We start from the raw sequence: 22,786 nt of genomic DNA, 5'->3' as shown, positions 1-22,786 counted from the left end.
TCTTTCACTTCACGCCTGGTCAGTTTTCCCACCTCCTTCTCACATTCTTAAATGGATCTCAGCTTATTGAGCTGGACGTAAAACTCTTGATCTTCACTGCTTCTTTGTTCATGTGTCACTGTTTGCCCCGAGGTGCCAACTGTTATGAGTTCATACCCTGGCAGTCCCTTGGTCAGTTTGCCCGTGTCTATAGCGCTTCACGTAATCACCAAAGAAAAAAAAAAAAACAGACAAACACAGGTTTTCGTGCAAGATGTGGCCATACCGCCTTTGCGATGCCCAATCCCGTCAGATCTTGGAAGCTAAGCAGGGAAGGGCCTGGTCGGTACTTGGATGGGAGACCGTTTGGTAACACCAGGAAGCCTAGCGAATGTAGTGAGTGAGTGAGTGGTTGGTGGTGGTCGGAGGGGCCGATGGCGCAGACTGGTTGCCTCGCTTCCGTCAGTCTACCCCAGGGCAGCTGTGGCTACAATAGTAGCTTACCACCACCGAGTATGGAGTGAATGAAGAGTGCAATGTAAAGCGTCTTTGAGTGTCCAGAAAAGCGCTATATAAAACCGATGCATTATTATTATTATTATTAAGATGTTCTTTAAAAATGTCTGTATCCCTAAATGTCACTAACAATGATCTGCAAAACTCCACGTGAACACACAGCTCCCCCTATGTTTACGGACACTGAGCACATTATAAGGCAAACTTATAAGGCACTTAGCATCATGCCCATCATGAGTCTGTCAACAGCCCACACTTGCTTTTTCAGTCAATGAGTGTTGTTTACATTGATGCATCATGAGCAGTTTGCCATTTGTAGTAAAGCATGCAGTGTCCGTAGTGCTGTAATAATTTCACTTTTCATTTCAGCAACATAGGTTGAACGAGCTGTATGACAATTTTGGATAGGTTTTTATATTCTAGAAATAGAAAATGGTAATGTTTAAGTCACAGGGAAGAAATTAATTTGTGTCATTTTACAGCTGCTGGTCATTTGATAGCTCATATTCAACAATTATTGACAGACCAGTTGCACATTGTTCGGGAAAATACCAGCTTTGTCGAAATTAACACTCACTCACGAACTAAATGACTACACCTAACACACCTTCCTTCCTTAAACCAGCTTTGTTCATCGACATGTCCAGCAGCTGTAAAATAACACAAATTAATTTCTTCCCTGTGACCTTACTTGATCATTTCTCTTTTGTGCCCTTTCACAAATTACAAACTTTACCCTCATCCTAATTGCCACCTTTTCATTGAATCTACCGCCACCACTCACCTCACCCCGCTGGTATGTCCATAGAATAAATGTCCTGTATCCATTAACAGGCAGCAATGAAAGTGATGTGTTTCCCCTTCCTCCACTCATATTTTAACTAGCAGCTAATCAATACCAAGGGGCCTCGCTGCAAGGACACGGGCCCCTACAGCTCTGCCTGTGATGCGGGGGATATTCAACACGTCACATGCATGAACGCGTGATGTTAGATGCACAAGTGGCCACAAGCATATGCACAATCTAGTGGAATTTAAAACATACACTGAAACATGGTTGCTCTTAATAAACAATATATTTCAAGTTCAAAGTTTCCAGCCTAGCATTTGCAGGATAAACTATGGAATAATAGGATAATGATTCACGGATAAAAAAAAAAAAAAAAAGATTAAGCAAAAAACTAACCGCAACGATTAAAACGGTACTGTGTCCACCGCGTGCAGGTAGGTGGCGCTCGTGCACAGCTCTTGCATCGTGCGTGTATGTGTATGTGCGTGAGAGAGAGAGAGAGAGAGAGGGAGAGAGAGAGAGAGAGAGAGAGAGAGGGAGAGAGAGGGAGAGGGCGGAGAGGCCGCCGGGTGCAGAGCGGGGGTTACCACAGGACACTGCTGGGTCCGCCGGAGTCCGTCCAGAGCAGGACCTCACAACCAGCGACAGATCTCCACTCGTAAATGACCCGGAGATCTTTGCCTTTGGATAAACAGTCTTTTAGCGCATGCCAACTTCACACGCTCGGCATGACAGTGAGTTTATTTCAGTCATTTCCTTCGGTTGTATTTTGAAGCCTTTTGGCTTGGACTGATTTCCAGGCGAGTGGAGCGCCCGGTGTTTTTTCTTACCAAGTGGACCTTTCTGTTTTGACCGAATCCTCGTGTTTTTTTGGTTTCCCTGACGCCACATTTCTGCTGGTTTATAGTGGGCATCTGCGAAAGTCAGTCACAGGATTAACGGGCTATATGACCAACCTAAGCTAGTGAAATGCTAACGATAGCGACCCGTGTGTTGCAACCTCTGTCCGCTTAGTAAAGTGTAGCCTGTAGGTGTTGCTCTCGTTTCTATTCCTCTACGCAGCTGCAGGTCCAGTCGTAGAAAGTTATCGGCACTTGTGGCTGTGCATCAGCGCAATCCGGCTGGACTGAAATTAGCTCCCGCAGCCGCCGGTGGGAAGTTTGCATGTAGCTCCGGTGTCCGAAGGGGCTGAAAGGTCAGAGGGACCGGGGCAGGCTTCGCTCGGCCGCCCCTCCTCCTCCTCCTCCATGAGTTTTGTGATGAAGATGTGAACTCTCCCCGCTGCTTCCGCTCTCTCCTCGCCGTGCGCACCGCTTTGATCTTCTCCCCACTCTTTTGGCACAAAGACATCAAACGCTCCGTCCTCACTCCGCTCCTCTCCTCGGGGATGTACAGTGAAAGCGTGGATGTGGTGGGTTTGAGCCCCTCTCCCAGCAGCCCCAGCCCCGGCTCTTTTCTGGGCATGGACTACTACCACAGACCTCCGGGGCTCGGGCCGGATAAGGGCTTGCTGTCCGGTGTAGGAGTTCTTCAGCGGACGTTTGGAGGCTCACTGGTCACCGGCAGACACTGGAGCGGTTCCAGCCATTGTAAGTCAGATCATACTAACAACATTTAATGTGGGCATCATGTTCTGCATATGTTAGAGAAATACCTGCCATGTGACGTCTGCTTTAGAATACAGGCTCACATGGAATATAATGTAAATATAACCTTAATAGGATTAATGTGTAATAGTGCCTAAATGAACTGTCCTCAAATCTTCAAACTAATTGGCAATCATACATTTGGACTGATTTTACAACCTATACCTTCATTTTAAAATATCATTTTAAACTAGGTCTGATGGAGAATTGTGTAACAGTTCCCCAATGTAAGCTTTGGATTATGCATGCTCCAAATAGCTTACAAAGACAAAGATAGTTTGCCACCAACAAGATACCAAAATATCACACACCTCTGTGTAATAATTTAAAACAAATGCTGTTTTTCACTTTGTGTTGCATGGGCTTCCATGGCACTGCAGGTTTAACCATGTGGCTTGCTTCATATGATGATGACTGATGGAAAACCATGAACGTAAAACTATTCCACAGTAGCTGGAGTCTACACCTTTGCACCAAAATAACATACTTTCTGATGTCATACAACCCCAGCAGTAATGTTGCCTATTGCTTTTTGCTGTGCAACATTTAGCTCCGATTTTTACTGCCTATTAAAATGTCATACTAAAGAGAGCTCTTACAACTCGCAAACTGACTACAATATATTTCGGCCTGGTTAAAATTGTGTTGCTGATCTTATGAATAAGCAAAGATCTTGTCAGACTAGCTAACTGGGTTGTGAGTATTATTATCTTAAACATCTTGATTGCTTAACAATCCTTACATGCGTAGTCCATAATTGACTGTGTAATTGCGTGTGTAATTACAGTGTCATTAAAGATTGTGAGATTGTGCTTTTACAAAAGCATTGTGGGACTGGTGGATTGTAAGTTAACGCATCTGTATAGGATGCACATTTCTGGAGTCAGTGTTTACATTATTGTGTAATAAATAACAGCCATAACCACATGCTAGCACCACATAACTATTTGAAGTAAATAATTTGTCATTTGTTCTGCATTCCAAGCTGCGAACGTAAAACATATATATTTCATGTGTGCAAGTTGCCAATGTTGCACGTTGAAAATGAGCTGTCAGTAATTTAGAGTTTCACCTCCAAGTGCTGAGCAGGAAACATTAGATGACACATCAGTCATCAGCTTAGCCAGTTCTGTTGACTCATTGGTCTAATCTCAAAATTGCGTTCGCCAAAAGGTCTGGTGAAGGTCTGGTAAAACGTGGCCTGGTCACCTTCTTAGCAGTTGCTACTAAACAGGTTGATAAGATAAATAAGGCTCCACCCCTGAGTTACATGGCTGAAAGTCCACCAGTAAACCTAGAATCAGTGATGTGTTGATGTCGGTGTGACTTGGACTTTGTCCGAGTCAGCGTCGCTCACAAGGAACAAGGCTGAAGCCGTTGAGACACACAAGGGGGGAATGGGTGATGTATGGAAGCCAGAGCATTTAAGATCGTAAATTACAGCCGTAAAGATGGGGAGGTGTGTGTGAGTGACTAGAATGAAAAGGGTTGCTCGGGTTCAAAGGTCAAAGGGCCTGCACGGACACAGACACACACACACACACACACACACACACACACACACACACACACACACACACACACACACACACACACACACACACACACACTGACCAATCGCCCCAATGAGCCACATAAACACTGCCTGAGTTTTGGGTGTGATCCAGTGCAATGACTCAACTGACAATTGGGAAGTGACCTACATCTCCGCTCAGTCTTTATTCGGTCTTTCTATCTGGCTCTTTCTTTCCTGTGGCAGCTGCCCAGTCATCACTTCTCCCTCCGCACTGAATGACCTCTCTCTTCTGTCTGCTGGACACTCTCACAGTTTGTCTGGGAATGTGAGGGTGTACTGAGCAAGTCTGACCTGAGTGTGAGTGTGTGAAAAGCTGGGAGGAGGATGCTGTGCTGCTGTTTTCATTAGATACATTTTTATGTGTACAGCGTGTGAAGTTAAAGGAACAGGCTTTTCCATACTGAGATATGTTCTTGCCTGAGCTTAGACCAGTTGATGCGTACCTGTACCAAAGCATTTAGCATGTTCTCCCCGTGTCTGTGTAGTTTTTCCGGTTTCCCCTACCACTAAAACATGTACAACAGGTTCCCCTCTGGGGCCAGGACTCCCCTGAAAAAATATTAATCTCAGTGGGACTTTACTGGTTAAATAAAAAGGTCAAATGTTAGCATGTTAGCATTTAGCCTCTCCTCCTCTCCGTTATGGACCCTAACGGGGTGAAGTTAGACCAAAGTCCATGTTTTCCCTATTTTAATACAGTTACGTGAGTAGTTACACGATCCAAGTATAGTGACACAAAATTAAACATGTCGATTTTTGTAAGCGGATAAACAGGGGAACTAGACTGTAAGGTGTAATAACACCTGAGGAGCACTAAGGGATTAATGCACTGTCCCTGCAGTATTATCTTCAGAATTCTTTAGGAGTGAAGATATTACTGCGTGGACGTGGAAGTGCTGCTGAGGTGTTATTACACCTACAATATATGGGGCCACGTTTGGTTCCATAGGAATATGATGGGAGAGGCTTAATGCTAACAACATCTTTGGTCTTTTTGCGTGACTGAGCGCACGCGCAGAGATAGAGATAGACTTGAGCACAGTGGCACAGCAATTAGCACATTTGCCTCACAACAAGAAGGTCTCAGGTTCAATCCCCGGGCCAGGTGGCCTTTCTGTGGAGTCTGCATGTTCTCCCCACACCTGTTCCGGTTTCTCTGGACCTCGTATCACTAAAAGCATGTACTTTGGGGGTTTGTTAGTGACATTAGCTCATGGCTATATATGATGTGCCATGTTTACATGCAATAATCATTCATTTCCGCTTCAATCAGACCAATATACCAAGATAAATAGTATAAACCATGGCACGGTGGCACAGCGGTCATGTTTCACAGCTAGAAGGTCCCAGGTTCGATCCCTGGCTGGTGTCTTTCTGAAGTTTGCATGTTCTCCCCGTGTCCTCCAGGGGCTTCGGTTTCCCATACCATGAAAAACATGTACAATAGGTGATAGCCTGGCTCCACATCTTATGGGTCACTCCAGTGGCATTGAAGGATGGGTAAATGCAGAGGACAATAAAGTACTCTATGCTTTGTAACTCTATGCTCCATGGCCACAGTTCTTTCTGTGGGTGCTATATTGTGGAAACAAGCCCAAATTACAAGTTATGAATTCATTGTTAACCACTCCTGTTAACAATTAACTGCTGACACTTTTTAATAAATAAAACATTGAATCAAAACTACAAGCCCAGTTGAAATAATTAATTTATCTAAAGCACTTCAAGATTCATGGGGCTCAAATTGTGAAAGAGTGGTTCAGGGATCAATTTTCATGCATGAGTTGGCCGCCACAGAGTCCATATCTTAACCCCGTTGAGAATCTTTGGGTGAAAAAAAAAAAAAGAAGCAAAACTGGATCTTTCAACATTGCAGAAGCTTATTGAGACAATGCCACAGTGAATGGTGCCGTAATCAAAGCTAAAGACGGTCCAACCTTTTTTTTAGTGGCAACTTTTGTAGTTCTTAGTATTTCTTTATCTATGATGGTGAGTGATCGATCTGATTCTGTTATGGTGGACTTGTGCAGTTGTTCATCCAATGGGAAACGTGAATGACTTCTTTGATTATGCACAAGTGATTTGCTACTTTCAATATATTGTTCTTATTTGACTAGAACTCTGGATGAATCTTTCCTATGGGGTCACCCAAGAAACTCGAGACCACCATTTTGTTTTGACCAGGGCTAGTTAAGTTAAATTAGACTTTATTAATCCCCGTAGGGAAATTCGTTCTCTGCATTTGACTCATCCTCAATGCCACTGGTGTAGAGCAGCCGCCGTAAGCAGGCTGCCCACTGGGTTTGCCTTTTTAACTAATGCAGTTTTTGAACATCATCCAGATCAATGAAAAAGCATCAGTAACGTAAGGTGACAGTTGAGTTGCTGACATTTATCAAGAAATTGTCAACAATGAGAGTAAGCAGTCGGTAGGGAAGCGTGAACATCTGTTTACGCTGGTTTACTGTTTCACCACGGATATCAGTGACCCCTCAGGATCTAATTGCTTTCGTTATTGCGCAATACTTACGTAAAGACAATAAAGGTAAATGTTCTACCCCATTAAAGCTTAGAAGGACGTTGCGACATTGCAAAAGAATAAAAAAAAACAGTGGTTCAGTGAGCGCTGCAGGTGCTCTCACAAACACGCGCGAAAACCATGACAGCCTTTTTAAGTATAAGGAAAATAAATCATGACATTGATATGTGAGTAAACATTATAACCAGGCGGCTGCAGACTTAGGAGGAGTCATTTTTCTTTCTACTTGACAGGCCACACAGATCTATCAAATAATCAATTCTCTCTGGTTCATTTATCTCGAGTGCTGGCAGACTTTTAAGTTTAGTTTCATTTCTTCTTCATCAAGTATCTTTCCCTTATTGTGTTGTTTTTACTTCCCAAAATAATTCTAGAGTCTTCCTTATGTTGGCTTCCGAAGTGTGCTATCCTCATAAACCCCCGATTAGAAGTGACCCATGACTTTATTCGACTTTATTTGCTAAGCTGCCTTAAGTGGATAATAGTTTATTTTCTTTTTTCTAATGGACCTATTTATCTAAGTGGATGGAAGATTCGGCCACCGTTTGAAAGGGGGCAAATAGAAAGGCTCAAAAGTAGTAGAAATGCTAGTTTAAATGAGGGGCTAATTAAAGTAGACCTTTCATATGTATACTTCTAGAATAATTATTTATATTTATTTGTTTTTTATTATCCCTATTTGGTAACACTTTATAATAAGTACACCTTATTTAGCCTTAATAAATTATTAACACTTAATTGCTCATGAATAATGTATTAGTTAAGTTTGACTAAAACTTGGTTAATTCTTAACAATGAATAAATGAAGTGTGGGAAGAACTATTCATTATGAGTTAGGCATTAACTGTAGGAGTTAAGTAGTTATTAAGTGTTTGTCACACTTAACGAATGACTTGTTCATAATGAATTAAGTGTTCATTCATTATTTATTAAGGCTAAATAATGTGTTGTTAGTATAAAGTGTTGCTAAGATACAAACACTACATCATGTAAAACATAACTTGCAGTACTGGTTACTGAAGTTGCTCACCCCCAACCCCTTTCATTGGAGCGTCCCACATCTGTGGATTTCCACTTTTAGGTTCAGCGAAACCTGCACTTTTTCAGGATTTCATAAATGAACGCTACAAAGGTCAAGACTTTCTTTAGACGCAACATCTGCTGCATACTTCAGCTCGTGCGGCAGGAAAAAAAAAAAAAAGCAGTTAGGATGACGAATCATTCTTTTTTATGTTTTCTTTTTGACTCCCCCCCCCCCTCTGGGTTCACCAAATCATCTGCTTTGTAGCGTGCAGATTTCCACCCCAGATAATATATTTCAGGGATGTGGCTTTGTAAACATGAGTTACTTCATATTTTCCATACTGTTGTCATTTTCATTTTGAATTATCTGACTAAACCTGCACCGAGTTAAACTTTCCAAACCATGTCCTCTTCGCAAATCAAATTGAGACTTTTGCGAAGAGATCTGCAATGTCTTCTGTTCACTGTGCACGTTTTAGACTTGTCCGGTGCATTCGCATTGAATAGAAAGACCACAACATAACTTCATTATACATGCATTTCAGAACACGTTTGTAGAAGAAGGATAAGTGGATCTGAAACATAATGAGACCCCATGGAGACAGGATATCTCAGTGGGGTCTTATGTTGAAAAGCTAAGCGTAGCTCTCAGCCCTGCATGTGTTTGTGAGAGAACATTACCTACCATTGTGCGCCTTTTGAGCGTTGCCACCGAGTTAATAGCGACACAGCGGTTGTTACAAGTATCTGATATTGGCATCTGAACAAGCCTTATCAATGGGTTGCCTTTCACATGCTCCTCTTTGGAGTCGGTGTGAGGCAATCGCAAACAGAGATGAAAGCGGGGCGAGCGTGTGCGTGACAGCGAGAGAGGAGGGAAGACAAACTGCCCGGCTCAAAGCGGGGAAACAAAAGTATGATGGCAGAGGGGGCAAGAGGAGCATCCCTGGCCTTATATCTGTCCATGTGTGCCGCCCCAACCCTCGCTCCCTCCTCCTACACACACACACACACACACACACACACACACACGCACACACACACCATCCCCAACCCCCTCTCCCCCTTCTATGTAAACAGAGCAGAGGCGAGCAGGGGAGGGCAGCTCAGCAGTGGAGGAATGTCTGGTATGGCTGCAGTGGCCGGGGGAGGGGCTCCGTGGCTGCTAGGTTAGAGGTTAGGAGGCTGAAAGGAAGGAGGACTAGTGGATGCTTGTGCTTACTTAATCTGAAAGGTTAGGACCTTTAAATGTGTCACAGGCTGTCACTGCCAGATCGCCGCGCTAAAATAAAACACAGCGCAGGCAGAGCAGGGAATGCAGGGAGGTTGTAGCAAACAGCAGCAGCTACGTTATGCTATGCTATCAATAATGTGATGTTACACTCCTCAGGCCAGGGCTGAACCATAATAAAACCTGAATTATTGCTGGTCTTGCGATTTGTTTTTTGCAAATGTTCAAACTGCTACTTCCTATACTGAACTGTATTAATATTTTGACTATTGTTGTGTGCATGAGAGGCATGTTATTGCTGCTTTGAAAGTATTTTTCTTCAACTTCACCTGCTACTGCAACATGATACTGTAAAGACCTCAATCACAACAAATCTCAACATGCAAAGACTTCCACTAAAAGTTTTTTGTCGGTCATGCAATTTGTTGATTATAGTCACTTTTTCTTTTTCGAGACTTTGTTTACCATAACCACTTTGTAAACAAAAGTGATCTCTCTATGTGGCGTTTGCATGTTCTCCCCGTGACTGCGTTTCCTCCACCACTAAAAACATGTGCAATAGGCCAGGTTGAGTGAGAGTGTGTTTGTGAGTGCGAGTGCGGGACGATGGTCAGCCCACGGCTTCAATCCAGGTCCGAGTCCCAAGTGTGTTCATTAACATGCGCCGATCTCAATAGAGAGAGAAGTCTGTGGTCTTTTATTCATTAGTTTATTATTTATAGTATTTGTAGAAAGAGTTAGCAACATTATTCCTTTTCGTAGCAAAGTGTCAATTCTCTACAGCTGCTACAAATAATAGTTTGAAAGTGTTGAAATATTAATACATTTATTTAGCTATAGTTTTTGTTACAATATGCTCAGTTCACCCCCACCTGAACTGAGCATAATCTAAAAGCGTCAAAATAGTGACAAAAATGGGGATGAAAACTCAACAAAAATGTAACAAAAAGCCACAAAAAAACACCTGCAACAACGCAACAAGAAAGTTACCACCAGATCTTCTTAGTAGTTCTTAGCTTTCAAATGAGGCTGTAAACTCCAGCCGAGAAGCTTTGAGATTTGGGTAAAACTGAACGAAAATGCGCTCAGTTACGGCGGGGTAAGAGGTTAAAGCATCCTAAAAGGAGAAGCTGTTTGTTTCCAGGACAGACCAGTAAATCCACGGGAGAATTTATGAACGTATGTGCCCGTAAGAAGCAACATTATTGCTCGAAGAAACAAAAACAAAAAAACATTTAAATTTGCAATTCATTTAAAATGCCAGATCAATAAACCATTTGTACAATTATAATTATCTGTCACAAAGTAATTGTTTTCACGATGAGACAAGTGAGTAACTTCATACTTGTGTTCTGCTCAATGAAGTCGTCACTGGGACTAACCAATCAGACTAATCTACTTGCTTTTTCACGTGGACTAATTCTTCACGGTTTGCTTTTTTTCCGCAGCCATAGAAACCGAGAGCACCAGTTCGGGGGAAGACCTCCTTGTGCCCAGCCCCCCCTCGCCGCCCCCGCCTCCCCGCATCTATAAGCCATGCTTCGTGTGCCAGGACAAATCTTCCGGATACCACTATGGAGTCAGCGCATGCGAAGGGTGCAAGGTACATCTATAATACAGCATTAAAATGACAGAGCCCTTATAGCAACATATACACTCTGACGGAGCGTGAAAGAAGCGGCCCCGGCATTTGCATAATGTGTCGGTGCAGAGGGCGCGACCTTTACACCTCCTGCCAGATCCATAAGCCTCTTTGCTTGATCTAATCCTATGCACAAAGAATCAGCGCATGCAGTCGCCGTCTACAGCGTTGCCGGTGTTTTCATGCGCTCATGGCGTGACAGTAGCCCATCCTCAGACCAAATCAGTCACTCTTTCATGAAACATAGGATTAGACGCCAAAGCTTTTAGGCACTTAGCACGCTCATCTTTCACAGCTATTGTCAACGTATTTGCCCTATGGCCTTTCTCCGCTGCCAGATCAATAGAGTCCGAACCGTTCTTAACTGTTACAAGTCAATTCATGTCTTCACTATAGCAAAAAATATACTTTTGATTAAGCTGAAATTCCACCTAATGCTACGTAGAAATTTACTTCATTTGGCTTTTAAAGAAGAATTAAGTTACTTGTTTACCATAATAAATCTTTTCCGTAGGCCCTCTGGGGGTAATACAAGTGTTGATGGGATGATTGGGGGTCTTTCATCTCCTCCTGGTGTCTCTGGCCAGAAAAGCACACTTGCAACTTCCCTGCCTCTGGGTCGGAGGCGCAATGCAAACTAATAGAATCACGAAAGAGAAGCTAAGAGGCTACCGGGCAAAGCTAACTGCGGGCTAGCTCCACTTTAGCAGTGTTTGCAGCCAAGTTTGAGAGAAAAAAATTATCTCCATTGTGTCATTGAGTTGTGGCACAATGTACAATATCCCTCTCTCCCTTTGTCTTTTCTGTCAGCGTAGTATTTACTCTCACCGGCAATTAATGAGTAAAAAAACGCTATAACTAATGCAGTGGCCTCTAGGAGCACGAGTTACTTAGTTTTGCTTTAACTAAGTTATTTATAACTCGTTCTGAGATATGCTAGAAAGAGATCTTAAAGGCGCATTATGCAACTTTTTAATGCAAAAAAATGTGTGCGTTGCTTGACCTTGTAGTGACCTGGTTGCTGTATGAGTGGTCAGTATGGTGCCTTTACTTTCCACCACAGTGGTCTCTAGGACGCTCCAGGATCAGTTGTCTGGAAAGTTTTCTGGTCAGATGGTCCATCCGCAGTGAAAACCTTTCACACAATTGATCCTGGAGCCAGAGCCGCTTTTTCCTATACGCAGACTACGCAAGGTGCGTAGGGCCCCCGCGGCTGCAAGGGCCCCACATCTCAGTCAAACTACGGTGTTGTTTCACTGATTAATCAACGCGTTGTTACGGGGACAGGCTCTGACAGCGCGCACTCACTCTCCGCCTACTTTGCCACATATAGCACCAAAATGGAGCAGTCTGCTGAAGTGGATGAGCAGGAGAGACCGACCGCCTTCCCCCTGTCACTTCCAACACGCGAGTAGGCTACTTCTCCGCTCGTGTCCCTCTCCCCAGCTCCCGGGCGCAGCTCTCATGTTTTCTCTGCTCAGACATCGGCTACACACTCATTTAAACTCTCTTCTTGTTGTGTCTAGTGGAGAATCAGGACAGTAGTTTGATGGATAGACGAGAGTAAAGCCGTGTCCGTGGCCTTTTTGTCTAAAAGATGAGTTGAATCCACATGGTTCTCACAGAACAGTTACTTACAGTAACTCTGGTTCTCTGAACAGTGCACAGTCTATAACGAATTGGGCAACTCACAGGCTAATTCTCAGTGGTAAGACTGAAATAACCGTCAGGTGCAGGTTTCAGTTAGTTTTAAATCAACGGTTCCCAAACTGTGGGTCAGGGCCAGAAGTGAGAGAATGGGCCCATTTGCCATTTTCCATTTTAAAAAGTGGGGGAAATAGACTATAGTCGTCCTAAATCCCAGTTGGACACTTCTGCCCTGCTTTACTGCACAGTGGCCGTTTTGACCGTAAATGGGTCCGCTCTTTGTCGAATAACCATGGGATGCTACTGTAGGGCCCCCATGTGGATTTTTGCTTAGGGCCCCAGAAGGGCCAGCACCGGCTCTGCCTGGAGCGTCCTAGAGACCACTGTGATGGAAAGTAAAGGCGCTATGCTGACCACTCATGCAGCCGCTGGGTCACTACAAGGTCAAATACACACAAATTATCACGTGTTTTTCCACATAAAAAGTTGCATAATGTACCTTTAAAGTAACACTATGCTGCGCTGTATTTGTTGGCTTGAGAGCTTGTTGCATATTTGTGACAATGCATAAAGAGTGCCATTATTTACCGCTAATGTCAAGGTCTTTTTCTCTTCAGGGCTTCTTTCGAAGGAGTATCCAGAAGAACATGGTCTACACTTGTCACCGAGACAAAGTGTGCGTCATTAACAAGGTGACCAGGAACCGCTGTCAGTCCTGCCGGCTTCAGAAGTGCCTCGATGTCGGCATGTCCAAAGAGCGTGAGTATAGCTTTTGCAGCATATTAAGCTAGCCAATACAACAGCTGCACAACATATCGCCAATGTATTATGTGGCGCAACATTCATAATAAATGCACATCATCGTCATTGAGGTCGTCTATCCGGCTGAGATTTGCGGATATTTTGCAAAAATTTGTGTATTCTTTTGTCTTCTTTTGACAGAATTTGATGAAACAAACATACATTTAAAGGGGTGTCTTGTGTTGAAAAGGTTTAGTAAAAAATTGCAACAATTCAAGGAAGTTTTCACAATTTTTTCCTCACACTGTGTGGCGCAATAGTCTATGACACTAGTTAAACCATGAAGAAACAACACTATTCTTTAAAATAAAACCATGACAGAGCAAAACAGCGCAGTCAACATCACATCTAACAGAATCGCCCAAAATAACAGCATGGGTCAGAGCATCTTTGTAAGGTCCACTGTCAGTTTGCATTAGCCGCGTGTTAACCTAGATATATGTCTCCCCCTGGTGGCGCGTCCTATACAAAACAATACAAAACCTTCTTTTTCCCTGAGAATAACTTGATCTGATGCTAAAAAATGTATTAGCGCATACATTTAAAAAAAAAAAGATCAAACCTAACCTTTTAACCTTTTAACTTTAAAAAGTACTTATGTCACCTTTTTGTGCATCAACAACTGTTTTACAAATCCATTGGGGATTTTTAACCCTATTATTATTTTTTTCTTCACATCAGTTGTGCGCAATGACAGGTCGAAAAAGAAGAAGGAAGAGAAGAAGCCGGTTGAAGTGGAGGTGTATGTGCTGTCCGCAGACACAGAGGAGATGATCGCGGGTGTTCGCCGAGCACACCAGGACACCTTCCCCTCTTTGGGTCAGCTCGGAAAGTACACCACGGTAGGAAAACAGGAATTATAGTCTGGAACTCACTGTACTTGGACGCATAGCTATTGGAAATGTGGCAAACATGTGTTATTAAGTCTTTATAGGATTTACAACAAAAACAATATAATACAATGCGATATTTTCATCCAGTGACCTTGTCATTGCCATAATATTGTACATTTGCTTTCGTTTTCTATTTTCTAAATGCTTTTTATGCTGATTTTCCTCATCAGAATAACAGCTCGGAACATCGTGTGGCCCTGGACGTCAACCTCTGGGACAAATTCAGCGAGCTGTCCACCAAATGCATCATCAAAACGGTGGAGTTCGCCAAGCAGATTCCAGGCTTCACCACGCTCTCCATCGCAGACCAGATCACGCTGCTCAAAGCCGCCTGCCTCGACATACTGGTGAGTCCAACAAAAACAGCCCTCTATCTGACAATCTATGTCATACATGGAAGGTCAGAGTCATTCATTGTTAGGTTTTTAGAAGCAGGTAGAACACTTCAATTCTTGATATGAACAGGCCCACATCTGCAGGAGCACAAAAGGCTATTCCAACCTAATTTTAACACAATACACAACTAAATACCAATAAATCTCTAAATAATCCACAATTATTTAAGGGGTACTTAAGGGACACGCGAGACAATAAAGGTTGGGAACCACTGCCAAGCCATACCAACTTGATTTATAAAGCACTTTAATAAAAAGTGACTTACACAAATCCTCAGTCAGTTTGTTCTGGAACCGGAGCTGGAACTACACAAAATTGTACCTTACATTTCATGCTATTCCTTATGCTTCGAGAACAACCTTATGGATCAGACCATCTTATCCTAACCACACAAAGGAGCCCAGGACTATAAGAAAAACTATAAATGCATCATGGCAATGTTAGACTGAAAGCCTCCTCTCCGCCCTGTGATAGATTTTGAGGATCTGCACGCGCTACACTCCGGATCAAGACACCATGACGTTCTCCGATGGCCTGACGCTGAACCGCACGCAGATGCACAACGCCGGCTTCGGCCCTCTCACGGACCTGGTGTTCTCCTTCGCCAGCCAGCTGCTGCCGCTGGAAATGGATGATGCAGAGACGGGCTTACTCAGCGCCATCTGTCTGCTCTGTGGAGGTATTTCTCTCCTTGTATAAAACAGAACAAAACATAAAGCCATACTGCAACCTAACATTTCACTCAATTAATGCAACAAAATACTATCATTATTTAATTGCGGGTGTTTTTATTGGTGAAAAACATCAATAAAACACGTGAGCGGGATTGCTTTTCCTTAGACCTGACTTGTAACTTCAATGCGAGCGGGACATCCCCAGCTGATCTCCATGGAGATTTTATCTGATCACAGTTAGCCGAAGATAGGGTTCATTCAAGCCTCCACCAAATGCTTTCTTTGGATATACCACTGCAAAAATAGCATTCCCTGTGTAGAGGTGTTTTTTTTTATCTTATAATGTTGTCTCTGTTGCCCCTAATGCCATGAGGCAGCGCTCCTCTGTCAGCACTCAAATAGTCATGAAGCTTAACCCCTTAAACCCCGCCTTAACCAAGCACATTTTCTCCAGCCTTACCCAAATCATAAATGTGTTTGCCACATTTTTAGTCATGGTTTTTGTCACGTTTTATTTATTTTTTTGCCACGTTTTTGATCACGTTTTTGATCACGTTTTTGCCACGTTTTCTCACATGTTCATTGCTTTTTTTGTAGCGTTACATTTTGGTGTTTGTCGTGTAATGTAACTGATCCAGGCCAAAACAAATGTGACCATAACAACAACAAAAATGCAACAAAAACGTGATGAAAACACAACAGAATCATGATCATAACGAGGAAGAAGCTTAATTAGTTTTGTAGGTCTTAGCTCTCAAATGAGGTGTTACTCTGGCCTCAAACATACTTTTTGAAGCTGTAACATTTTAGATTTGGGTAAAACTGAACTGGAGAAAATGCACTCGGTTAAGGCGAAGGGCAAGAGGTTAAAAAAATATCCAATGCTAGAAAGAAAGTAAAGTATGTATAAAGCTGGAACCATGCATAATATTGGACCTGTCAATACCACGGTGTTTAGCTCTTTTTTAATGATTTCTCAGACCGACAAGACCTGGAGGAGTCTGACAAAGTGGATGTGCTTCAGGAACCTTTGCTCGAGGCCTTAAAGGTTTGATAACTTTATGTAAAAAAATATTAACGTGACTTTTTGTGCCTCAAAACGTCCATGTGATACTTTATTCCAATGTGTTCTCATCTTGTGTTGGTCGTTTGCAGATCTATGTGAGGAGGAGGAGGCCTGATAAACCTTGCATGTTCCCCAAGATCCTCATGAAGATTACGGACCTCCGGAGCATCAGTGTGAAGGGTGAGACACTTCACTTTGTAATAGGGATGCACCGATACCACTTTTTCTAAAACCAGTTCGAGTACTTTGAATTGAGCACTTGCCGATACCGAATACCGATACAAGGCGTTTTCCTCAAACATACTTTTTGAAGTGTAGGCTAAAGACGGTTTGTAGACTTTTTCACAGGAGATTGGTTAATTAGTTACTTTACTCATTTACGTTTCCTTGAGTAAAGTAGGCTACACGTTTAAGAGAAGTTATATCAGAATTGAACATTTTTCAGTTCAATATGATTTTTTATTTTTAGTGCACTGTCCATCATAGACTGAACAGCCCATGTCCAAAAGTTACTCATTGCCTGGGCTGTATTCATTTTAATAGTATTGAGATGGTTGCTTTTCACTACAGCTAATTGGCCTCTTTTTGCCTTATCTTTGTGGATTTTCTCCTGCGTGTGTTTTGTAGACAAGAGCAACTTACCCAGTAGCCTACAGCATTTTTTTTTTTTTTTTTTTTTTGTTGCCGCTAAATTTCGCTCAATATGGGCATGCTATATCTCTGTATTAGCAACATTAGCAGCCGGTGTTGTAAACACCGCAGACCCAGCGCTTAGGCACAATGAAGACAACATTTAGCACTGGATAAATCCAGACTCTGATTTGGGGAGTGTAGTCTGTAATAAAGCCAGGTCTATGTGGAATATTGTATTTCCCACTGAAGAATTCTCCAGTTTGTTGCTCTTTTCTCTCCTCAGTGAAGAGGTGCGTCCTGTAGGAGCGCCGGCCACATGTTAAGTGGTATTGGTTTCTGGTATTGGGACTACATTAAAGAGTACAAGCATGTGGTATCAGCCCGATACTGGTATCGGTATCGGTGCATCCCTACTTTGTACACAACCTAATCCTCCCTTTAAGCGTATAAAGAGGGGTTAGAGAGTTTGGCCAATCCACTTTAAACAACAGAGTTCATGGTTTCATTTTGGATATGAGACCTCTTTAATGGAAACTGCAATGTCTTTGTATAGTAACTCATCTAACGCTAAACTGAAATCTACTTCATCACTTGCCCTTCCGAGTATTTAGTCTCAAAATTCAATCCTGCGCCGTCTTGTGTTTTCAGGGGCGGAGCGTGTGATCACCCTCAAGATGGAAATTCCGGGCTCCATGCCTCCGCTCATCCAGGAGATGCTGGAGAACTCGGAGGGCGACGGGCAGAAGGGGCAGGGGGGCAAGGGGAAAGCACCCAAAGGAGACAAGAGCACCCAGCACTCGCCCGGCGCCTCCCCGCAGTGCTCCTCACCCACCCCCTGCTCCTCCCCCTGCTCATCTTCACCCTCCCCCTCCTCGTGAGAACACCACCCCCTGGAAATGGTCTCACAAAACCAGACCTAAAACAAAAAGATGCCTCCACTGCTGCAAAATGAACACTAGAGGGCAGAACAGTGCTGTCAGTGCCAGACAACAGTGAACAAAGATACTGCATATGCCGAAAAATCAGCCACTTTTTTGCTCACTTTCTGTTGCGGGAAGTCACTATCTTTGCCACGGTTTGGTCCAGGTTGTTTGTAAGATTCAATGAATTGTTGAAACCTTTCTAAAGCTAACTCAATAATATTACTAGCACTTTCCAAAACAATGTTACAAAGTGCTTTGCAGATTAAGAGTCCTTACCGCCAAACATAAAAACAATAAACAATTCATCACACCCCAACACAAATGCTGTCATGGTCCCCTCAGGGTACTGTGGCATGATAACCTTACATATATGGGGGGGAGAAGTGCTTTTGTGAACTGTAAATAAAACATACTGCAATTATTTCCATTAGTAATTGCCCTACCCCTGTCTCAATGGAGTCCCAAAGTATGAAAATAACCTATCTGTCTGTAACCTTGTTGGTTAGACCGCTGCAATTATCAAATGCATGTGACTATTTTTTTTATCCGTTTTAATTTCATATTTCAGTCTTCTCTCAAATGTGAATGCTTTGGACCGGTTTATAATGTGCAAATTGAAGTGGGGATGGGTATATTTGACATTTTTCAGTCATTGTACAATCTCAGAGCAAGACTGAAAGCATCTCGACAAATCTACACTAAACTGAGTATCAAAGTGGCTTCAGTAAAAGAAATTTGTGTTGTAAAGACCACAGCAATAAATGGTCAGAATGGAGTTTGATAATGCATTGAAAAAATGTGTTGTTTGCAAAGTACCTATACAATGTGTAAAATAATGTAAATACGAAATAGTTGTGGGACAAAGAGTGTCTAAAGCATTATTTTCCTAAATGTACATGTGTAAATACTGAGTGTTTTTGCTGTATTTATGACTATGTAAACATCACCAGTACTACCCCACACTGCCAAGCATCGTGTATCTGCGACACAGGCACATCAGGGATTAGCTTTTATAGAGTCTGTATCTCACCTTTCAAAGATATTTCTTTGTGTACATAGTATGTGTAGCCGATTATAAATGATCACACACATGGCCACACTTTGATGAGAAATGTCAAACGTTAACTTTATTTTTGGGTACATTTTCACACGACTGTTGGAGAGCTCTACAAGTGATCTTTATTTTTTAATTGTTATTAATGGCAGGTGCACAGAAGAACCTGTTACCATTTCAAATAAAATAGTACACTATGTTGAGCATTTGTTCATGTTTTTCTATGTTAATTTTGTTCCACTTTTAAAAAAACAACACAGTTCAGGCCATCAAAGGTTATTCATGAAGCGCTAGATATCACAATGGTCTCATACACTCACACACCCACGCCTTCTGTACACACATGCACCCCCGGCTTACACACACAACAAAAGAGCAGTACATAAAGCATGAAAGGCTGTATACAGTTACAGTTTTAACCAGTGATTTTATGAAGAAAAGTTTGGAGAAAAAAAAGGTTTATATGTTGTAATCAGTTACAAAGGTTAGTGTGTGAGCTGTAGGAAGAGGGAAAAATCCATAACTCAAAGGATCTTGGTCCTTGTCCATAGGCTCTGGTCAGGTAGAAGCTTCATCGAAGAGGGCTGTGTCTGAAAAACAACACCACAGTAATTGTTGGTTAATTAATCAAATGTGTGAAACCATAAAATATTTGAAATGGTTTGCACGCTGTCCTTACAAAGAGAGCTGTGCTCCTTGTTCCATATAGTTTACTCATTGCTCACATCAAATTACACTTTAGCTACTCATGTTACTGTGATACTATATTTTTTGTTTTTTCTTTCTCCCAATTTTTTTTTTAAATTTGAATTTATGGATCGACGGAATTCTGAAAACAAAATAATTTCAGTTTTCAGTAAGTTTGGCAAAATGTAAAAAAAATAAAGTGTCTGAAATTCAATCAATCAATTCCTGGTGGCACAGATTTCACCCCATACCAAACCTCCTAATCCAAAACCTAATTTACTCAGGTGGTAGTCCCCACGTCCTCCACCACTGATAGGTCCAACACTGAGCCTCTGATATAACTCAGATTCATTTTATTCTTTGTCTCTCGAGGGGGAAATTTCACTTGGAGGAGAGTCAGTTGCACAACATAAGTACAAATACAAGAACATAAACACATTACAAAAAGACAAAGGACACCCACGGTGGCCCGGCTTAACACAGTCACATAGTTTTTAGTTGTTGACTGGTACAAAGTACTTTTTATAGCAGTTGTGTGGACAAACGGGGATCCTAAACCTCCTGCCACACGACAGCAGCCTTTCTAACCCGAACCTCTGCCTCTACCAGTTCAGTTCACTTGAGACCCAGTTCCTTTTGGGAAGGGCAGCCCCAGCTAGTTTGTGTTTCGAGAGTTTGGGTCGTTGTGAGAGATGCCATTTATATTCATGTAACAGGCAACAACCACAGCCTGATATCACTGTGCTTTAGTCCTGAATCCTGAAACACTTACAGCAAGAATTGGATTTATATTATATCATATTATTTGTCTGCACCTTTCAGATGTGCGTCCAGATCGTCTTTGGGCTTTGAACTATAGGCAATGAACGCATGTGGACTTTATCTGGATGTAACAGTTTCTTCCACGCCTAAACCAGCACCGGTAAGTCTCTATTTTATTTCTCTATTTGAGTGATTTGAGGGGTTTTCAAGCACCAGGATTATAGTTCTTGAGAAAAAAGAAAAAAAGAAAATGACCAAAACGAGCAGGCTTATTATTTAAAGTGCGTACAATAATAAAATAGCGAGATATGAGGCCTCGCTCCTGTCATTTAGGCAATAAGAAAGAATGTTTGGGAAAACTGTTGCGCATATCAAACTTGAAAACTTGAGCAGTAGATTGCCGACATAAATATGAGGGAAAATAAATATAATTTTATTCAATGATTCTACATCAAAATCAGGCATGTAGGCTATGAGAAGAGAGGGCAAAATTGCCTATATTTTCTGTGTAGAAGTCATGATCGAGCCTGGTTTAAATTTGTGAAGGGAAAGCCAACTTTGAATATGCAAGCCGACTATTGCCTTTCAAAGGCCTGACCAATCAGAGTGGTGACATGCCCCCCTTCCCTTCCCCCCAAACCGGTCCCGTTTGGAAACCGCTCCAGGCGCCATGGCTGGTCTGGGACTGGAGCGTTTGGACCCCCCTTTGGGAGAGCGGAGCGGTTCACTTTTGGCAGTCGAAACACACTCAAACCGCTCTGGTCCATTCCGGTCTGGTCCTGTCGAAATGCTCCTAAAGTGACGAAACAAAGTCATTCAGGCACAATGAAACAACTTAGCAGTAAATCATGATAAAAAAAAAAAATCCTGTAAAAGGCCAAATGTTTTAATGATCCACGCAGTCTTTAAACGTTTTCAGTGATACTGCAAGTTAAACAATATTTGTGTCCAATTGAAAACTACAAAGGTAAAAAGTGTATTAGAAAAAACAGAGAAATAATAAACTCATCAAAATCTTTCGGTCACGGTTTTCCAGCTTCACATTTAACATTTCAATGAAATAACAGAAATATAATGTTGTAAATATCATTAGCTTCTCATTCACAGACATTTTATACTTTATCAAGCCATTTTCAAAATACTCTTTTTTTTACAATTTGGGGAGGAAACAGTTGAGAATGGCAAAAATTATAAGTTAATCTTTGTCTTAGTAAATGACTGGTGACAGACAGCAGGTCTTACATTCTTCTGCCGGCCCCTGTAGACCAGTCAACACTCCACCTTCTCCATCTGTGCAAATGGAAACCCAGAGTAAGTAAACTACTGCTGTTTTAAACTATTTCAACATTAAAGGCTGTAAAAATATGTTTTTATTGTCAGTGATGATAGCTGACACTGAAATCTTAGAAACCTCAAAAACCATTCACAGCTTCATTGATGGAAAAATCAAAGCCTGTAATTCAATGGTAAGCGTGCACATTTTCAAATATTCATCAGTTAAATAAGTTGTTATTGCATTTTTTGTGTGTTTTGTTTTGTTTTTTGTTCAGGGAAGTGAGGTTCCTTTCTGTGTGGTGAATTTGGACAATGTCTATGAAAAGTTGCAAATATGGCAGGCTTTTCTGCCCAGAGTGACACCTTTCTATGCAACAAAGTGCAACAGCACACCAGCTGTACTCAGGGTGCTGAGTGCACTGGGAATAGGTTTCGACTGTGCCAGTAAAGTAAGTCTTTTTAACTATAGAACAGCCAAGAGGTCATTTTGACCTTTCTTCTTCCCTCCCTCTATACATGTTTGTTTCGTTCTTTTTGTTTTCATAAAAATGTCAGTTTTGAAGACTCAAGTAAAAAAATGTAGCAGACCGAGGCAGTTCACCCCAATAATCACAACGCCACTCTGAATTGCAAGTCAGAGAAGCCAGTATTGACTTTGCCCCACTCTAAGCGCACACAGATTTGTTGGACTAGTTAGGACAGAAACAGGTTAAGTAAATTGTAATATTGTTTTGATTCCTTTAGAATTAAATATATTATTTGTTAATTTTGAGTTGGAGACATTAAAAACATCTGGTGTCAGCAGCAACCACAGACTTGCATCCGGTCAGAAGGGGAAACAGGACCCAGCTTTTGTAGCTACCGTAGCAACGTGCTGTGGGGTCAAAGAGGCGCGCTTACATTATGCAGTCTTTTGCTTGACACAGGGCTGTGACCAAACAAGCTAATGAATGAGATAAAGAGGATTTGTGCTCAATGTTCTGTGAAGATTTTCCTACTATTATTTCAACCAATTTTAGTGTTCTAGCCAACC

General features: G+C 42.1%; 1 protein-coding gene across 1 annotated transcript; it reads left to right on the top strand.

Moving 5' to 3' along the window:
* The first annotated feature begins 1,847 nt into the window (after positions 1–1,847).
* On the top strand, positions 1,848–19,218 carry LOC306968803 (retinoic acid receptor alpha-A-like). The gene is made up of 9 exons (XM_079564306.1): positions 1,848–2,874; positions 10,749–10,903; positions 13,207–13,348; positions 14,072–14,232; positions 14,454–14,630; positions 15,154–15,358; positions 16,334–16,401; positions 16,509–16,599; positions 17,701–19,218. The coding sequence occupies exons 1-9, from the start codon at positions 2,673–2,675 to the stop codon at positions 17,928–17,930; spliced, it is 1,431 nt and encodes a 476-aa protein (XP_079420432.1). The 5' UTR covers positions 1,848–2,672; the 3' UTR covers positions 17,931–19,218.
* Positions 19,219–22,786: the final 3,568 nt, after the last annotated feature.

Source organism: Gobius niger (genome assembly GCF_951799975.1).
Source record: "Gobius niger genome assembly, chromosome: 10".
Taxonomy (NCBI): Eukaryota; Metazoa; Chordata; class Actinopteri; order Gobiiformes; family Gobiidae; genus Gobius; species Gobius niger.
This window is presented reverse-complemented; position numbering and strand designations above follow the sequence as displayed.

Bases quoted from the DNA above. Each gene is read 5' to 3' on its own strand.
- LOC306968803 (XM_079564306.1), top strand. From the start codon at position 2,673: ATGTACAGTGAAAGCGTGGATGTGGTGGGTTTGAGCCCCTCTCCCAGC. The intron at 14,233-14,453 runs GTAGGAAAACAG...TTTCCTCATCAG, and splicing joins AGCTCGGAAAGTACACCACG to AATAACAGCTCGGAACATCG. The intron at 16,600-17,700 runs GTGAGACACTTC...TTGTGTTTTCAG, and splicing joins CCGGAGCATCAGTGTGAAGG to GGGCGGAGCGTGTGATCACC.